This window comes from Mirounga leonina, unplaced genomic scaffold (genome assembly GCF_011800145.1).
Source record: "Mirounga leonina isolate KUSES-001 unplaced genomic scaffold, KU_Mleo_1.0 Mir_168, whole genome shotgun sequence".
NCBI classification, from domain to species: Eukaryota; Metazoa; Chordata; class Mammalia; order Carnivora; family Phocidae; genus Mirounga; species Mirounga leonina.
Window position 1 is genome coordinate 22,563,811 of NW_023270426.1, and position 6,002 is coordinate 22,569,812.

The following is a 6,002-nucleotide window of genomic DNA, read 5'->3' on the forward strand; positions in this document are numbered from 1 at the left end:
AGGCGGCGGAAGAGCCCACTCGGCCCGGGGCCCGAGGAACCGAGCTGGAGGGGGGACCTCCAGGGGGCAGCACCGGGCCGCTAAGCAGGTCCTCTCTGTGCCAGCCTAGGGGTCCCCGGCCAGCCCACAGGAAAGCCCCCTTTTCCGATTGTCGCACTGCCCGCCCCACATCCATTTGTTCTGGATAAAGGTGGGAAAGTCTCCCACCACAAGGACCGCCAGCTCCTGGTTGAGAAGCAGGTGGCCCACCACAACGCAAAGGGACTTCGGGGATCATCTGGCGATTAATTCCTAGCCTCAGTTTCCCCGATGACACCTGGAAAGGCATCGTGCCACTGGTCAAGGCCCGGGGGGTCAACGCTCCGCCTCTCCTGGGCGGCCTCTGCCCCGGCCAGCCCAGTCACTCCTCCCCTTAGCTCCCGCCCCGCTCCCACGGTCCCAGAGGTGGGCGGGAGGGCCCTGGATGACGGTGGCAGAGCCCCGGCCCGACTCTCCCTCGCCCCCGCCCCGGGCCCGGGCTTCCCCAGTCCAGTCCCCGCTGGGGAGCCGCCTGAGCCGCGGTGCACCTAGCTCTACGCGCCCCGAGACCTCCACCTGGGCGTCCCCAGCTCTTGCGCACGTTCGGGCTCCCGGCTTGGAACCAGGGAGGAGGGAGGGAGCCAGGGAGCGGCAAGCAACGACCCGGAAACGCCATATAAGGAGCAGGAAGGATCCCCCGCCGGAACAACCCTTATTTGGGCAGCGCCTTATTTGGAACGGCTCGATATGGCCCGGCCGCTTCCGGCTCCGGGAGGAGGGAAGAAGGCGGAGGGAAGAGGCGGGGGCAAAGCTGGGAACGCCGGAGCAGCCTGAGTCCAGGAGTCCTCAGCTGAGGCCTGGGTCCTAAGCTTTCTCGAGGCCTGGGCGCCCAGTTACAGGAGTCGGCGCGGGGGCCGAGGTGAGGGGCCGCGGTGCCCACCGCTCTCGGATAGGGGGCTTCACGTCATTCCGGGTCCTCCTGGCCGGTCTTGCCATATTAGGGCTTCCTGCTTCCCATATATGGCCATGTACGTCACGACGGAGGCGGGCCCGTGGCGTTCCAGACCCTTCAAATAGAGGCGGATCCGGGGAGTCGCGAGAGATCCCAGCGCGCAGAACTTGGGGAGCCGCCGCCGCCGCCGCCAGCTACCGTCGCCGCCAGCTTCCGCCGCCGCAGGACCGGCCCCTGCCCCAGCCTCGGTAGCAGCGCCGCGTCCACACCGGCCGGCGGCGAGGGCGAGCCTGGAGGCCCCACCAGCTGTCGCCACAGTGTCCCCCGCGTCCCGCATGTGACCGGCCAGCCCCCCGAGAGTGTGTCCCCCGCAGCCACGGCTCCGGGCTGCGCCCACCCGCCCCAGCGCCAGCTCTCCAGCCCGCCCGTCCGGGATGGCCGCAACCAAGGCCGAGATGCAGCTGATGTCCCCGCTGCAGATCTCCGACCCGTTCGGCTCCTTTCCTCACTCGCCCACCATGGACAACTATCCTAAGCTGGAGGAGATGATGCTGCTGAGCAACGGGGCTCCCCAGTTCCTCGGTGCCGCCGGGGCCTCGGAGGGCAGCGGCGGTAACAGCAGCAGCAGCAGCGGGGGCAGTGGAGGTGGAGGGGGCGGCAGCAGCGGTAGCAGCAGCGGCGCCTTCAACCCTCAGGGGGAGGCGGGCGAGCAGCCCTACGAGCACCTGACCGCAGGTAAGCGGTGGCCTACGCCGAGGATTAGCCCCTTCGCCACCATCCTGGCGACCCGTCCTTCCCCACCGCCTTGCAGCGCCCCCTTGACCGCAGCAGCAGTGTTGCTGGACCTCAGGGATGCAAGTGGGGTTTCCCTTCGCTTCCTCAGGGTCATGTGTTAGAGGGATACCTGGGGACATCCACCCTCACCCTCACCCTCCTCGTCCCTAGCGGTGCGCAGAGGAGCTAGCTTCTGTTTTGGATGGAGAGCTCGGGCTGCGTGGGTGGGTGGAGAGGGGGGAGGGCTTGTTTTGAAGAGCAGGGCTGCGCCCCCCTTTCTCCAGACAGGCTTGCGTTGCCAGCCGCCTGTCCCCAAGGAAGGGCCGTGATCCGTGCCCAGGGATGTCCTGGCAGCCGGGGGCAGGGGGCGCGCACTAGCCGCGGCGGAAGGGGTGCTGGCGGGAATCCCTCCGTGGCGCAGCCGCCGCTGCGGAGCGCCGTGAGCTGCAGTGGAGGGGGATTCTCCGTGTTTGCGTCAGCTGTTGTTGAAATGGGCTCTGCCGCTGGAGCCGGTCCAGGAACATTGCAATCTGCTGCTATCAATTATTAACCAGCTCAGGAGTCAATGGTAGCCAGCCCGACCTCTTGCCTGGCAGCTCGGGCGCTTCTCGCCCCCCAGGGATTGCTCTCCAGTAACCAGGCCTCCCCCTTCTCTCTCTCTCCTGCCAGAGTCTTTTCCTGATATCGCTCTGAATAACGAGAAGGTTCTGGTGGAGACAAGTTACCCCAGCCAAACCACCCGGCTGCCCCCCATCACCTACACTGGCCGCTTCTCTCTGGAGCCAGCACCCAACAGTGGCAACACCTTGTGGCCTGAGCCCCTCTTCAGCCTGGTCAGCGGCCTCGTGAGCATGACCAACCCACCGGCCACCTCATCTTCAGCACCATCTCCGGCAGCCTCCTCCTCCTCCTCCGCCTCTCAGAGCCCACCCCTGAGCTGCGCGGTCCAGTCCAATGACAGCAGCCCCATTTACTCAGCGGCACCGACGTTCCCCACACCTAACGCGGACATCTTCCCCGAGCCACAAAGCCAGGCCTTTCCAGGCTCCGCGGGCGCCGCGCTCCAGTACCCTCCTCCCGCCTACCCTGCTGCTAAGGGTGGCTTCCAGGTCCCCATGATCCCTGACTATCTGTTTCCGCAACAGCAGGGGGACCTGGGCCTGGGCACCCCAGACCAGAAGCCCTTCCAAGGCCTGGAGAGCCGAACCCAGCAGCCTTCCCTCACTCCACTGTCCACCATCAAGGCCTTTGCCACGCAGTCGGGCTCCCAGGACTTGAAGGCCCTCAACTCCACCTACCAGTCCCAGCTCATCAAACCCAGCCGCATGCGCAAGTACCCCAACCGGCCCAGCAAGACGCCCCCTCACGAACGCCCCTACGCATGCCCGGTGGAGTCCTGTGACCGCCGCTTCTCCCGCTCAGATGAGCTCACCCGCCACATTCGCATCCATACCGGCCAGAAGCCCTTCCAGTGTCGCATCTGCATGCGCAACTTCAGCCGCAGTGACCATCTCACCACCCACATCCGCACCCACACAGGCGAGAAGCCCTTCGCCTGCGACATCTGTGGGAGAAAGTTTGCCAGGAGCGATGAGCGCAAGAGGCATACCAAGATCCACTTAAGGCAGAAGGACAAAAAAGCAGACAAAGGTGTTGTGGCCTCTTCTGCCGCCACCTCCCTCTCTTCCTACCCGTCCCAGGTGGCTACCTCCTACACGTCCCCAGTTACTACCTCTTATCCCTCCCCAGCCACCACCTCATATCCATCACCTGTGCCCACCTCCTACTCCTCTCCCGGGTCCTCAACCTACCCATCCCCTGTGCACAGTGGCTTCCCCTCACCCTCAGTGGCCACCACATACTCCTCCGTTCCCCCTGCTTTCCCGGCCCAAGTCAGCAGCTTCCCTTCCTCAGCTGTCACCAACTCCTTCAGCGCCTCCACAGGGCTTTCGGACATGACAACAACCTTTTCTCCCAGGACAATTGAAATTTGCTAAAGGGAAAGGGGAAACAAGGGAAAAGGGAGAAAGAAACACAAGAGACTTAAGGGACAGGAGGAGGAGATGGCCACAGAAGGGGTTCCTCTTAGGTGAGATGGAGGTTCTCAGAGCCAAATCCTCCCCCTCTACTCCACCCAGCGTCGGAGGGGGAGGTCTGTTGGCCTGCAATCCTTTCTGCCCACTTGCCCTTCCTCCCCAGTTCCTACTCCCTTTGACTTCAGCTGCCTGAAACAGCCATGTCCAAGTTCTTCACCTCTATCCAAAGAACTTGATTTGCATGGATTTTGGATATATCATTTCAGTATCATCTCCATCGTATGCCTGACCCCCTGCTCCCTTCAATGCTAGAAAATCAAGTTGGCAAAAATGGGGTTGGGGCCCCTCAGAGCCCAGCCCTGCACCCTTGTACAGTGTCTGTGCCATGGATTTTGTTTTTCTTGGGGTACTCTTGATGTGAAGATAATTTGCATATTCTATTGTATTATTTGGAATTAGGTCCTCACTTTGGGGGGGAAAAAAAAAAAAGAAAAGCCAAGCGAACCAACGGTGATCCTTTATTTTGTGATGATGCTGTGACGATTACGTTTGAAGCTTTTTTTGAAACTGCAGTCCTTGGTATTGATCAGAGCATGTGTCAGAGTGATGTTCCGTTAACCTTTTTGTAAATATTGCCCGACTGTACTCTCACATGTGACAAAATATGGTTTGGTTTTTCTTCTTTTTTTTTTTGAAAGTGTTTTTTTTTTTGTCCTTTTGGTTTAAAAAGTTTCACGTCTCGGTGCCTTTTGTGTGATGCGCCTTGCTGACAGCTTGACATGTGCAATTGTGAGGGATGTGCTCACCTCTAGCCTTAAGGGGGGCAGGGAGTGATGACTCGGGGGAGGCTTTGGGAGCAAAATAAGGAAGAGGGCTGAGCTAAGCCTCGGTTCTCCAGAATGTAAGAAAACAAAATCTAAAACAAAATCTGAACTCTCAAAAGTCTATTTTTTTAACTGAAAATGTAAATTTATAAATATATTCAGGAGTTGGAATGTTGTAGTTACCTACTGAGTAGGCGGCGATTTTTGTATGTTATGAACATGCAGTTCATTATTTTGTGGTTTTATTTTACTTTGTATTTGTGTTTGCTTAAACAAAGTGACTGTTTGGCTTATAAACACATTGAATGCGCTTTATTGCCCATGGGATATGTGGTGTATATCCTTCAGAAAAATTAAAAGGAAAATAAAATAGCTGCAGTTGGGTGCGTGTTTCCTGGGCTGGAGGTGGGGGCCCTTTTGCCATCTCTTTTTTTCTTTTCTTTTTTTTTTTTTTTAAAGATTTTATTTATTTATTTGACAGAGAGACAGCGAGAGCAGGAACACAAGCAGGGGGAGTGGGAGAGGGAGAAGCAGGCTTCCTGCAGAGCAGGGAGCCCGATGCGGGGCTCGATGCGGGGCTCGATGCGGGGCTCGATTCCAGGACCCTGGGATCATGACCTGAGCCGAAGGCAGACTCTTAACAACTGAGCCACCCAGGCGCCCCTCTTTTTTTCTTTTTTTTTAAGATTTATTTATTGAGAGAGGGAGAGAGAGAGCATGGGGGGAGGGGCAGGGAAAGAGGGTCTTCAGCAGACTCCACATGTGGTTGGAGGCAGGGTTTGAGTTGGGGCTCCATCTCACCATGGGAGATCAGGACCTAAGCTGAAACCAAGGAGTCAGACGCTTAACCACTGTGCCACCCAGCACCCCCACCTTTTGCCATCTTTATTGAGGGCTTTGAGGGGCTTTTACAGAGACAGCGAAATTCTTTTTTTTTTAAGATTTTATTTTTAAGTAATCTCTGCACCCAACATGGGGCTCAAACTCACAACCGGGAGATCCAAGAGTCACATGCTCTACTGACTGAGCCATCCAGGCACCCCCAAGACAGGGAAATTCCACTCGGAGTCGTGTCTGCTGTGTGTCACTGGAGTGAATTCTTTTGAGAACTGTGTGTGGGTCTCTTCTTGATACTGGGCCTCAATCTGGCGGACTGCAGCCTTCTCTTGGTTAATTAAAGCTAAAGAAGGCCACAGGTAGAAGTGGAACATGAGTGCCCGGAGGCAGTGCTATTCTCATGGCCCCAAATGTTTGGCTGGCCCTGCCCCGCATTCTCTACCCAGGGTTGGGGAAAGCTATGTTCTTGGGAATCCCTGCTATATACACTTGGGGGAGATAAAGGGTGGCCACAGGGCTTTGGGAAGTAGTAACAAGGCTGGAGCTGACTCAGCCTCTCCT

General features: G+C 58.0%; 1 protein-coding gene across 1 annotated transcript; it reads left to right on the forward strand.

Moving 5' to 3' along the window:
• Positions 1-843: 843 nt before the first annotated feature.
• Positions 844-4,976, forward strand: EGR1 (early growth response 1). Its single transcript, XM_035014236.1, has 2 exons — positions 844-1,705; positions 2,414-4,976. Exons 1-2 carry the CDS (start codon positions 1,405-1,407, stop codon positions 3,739-3,741), a joined length of 1,629 nt encoding a protein of 542 aa, XP_034870127.1. The 5' UTR covers positions 844-1,404; the 3' UTR covers positions 3,742-4,976.
• The last annotated feature ends 1,026 nt before the right edge of the window (positions 4,977-6,002 follow it).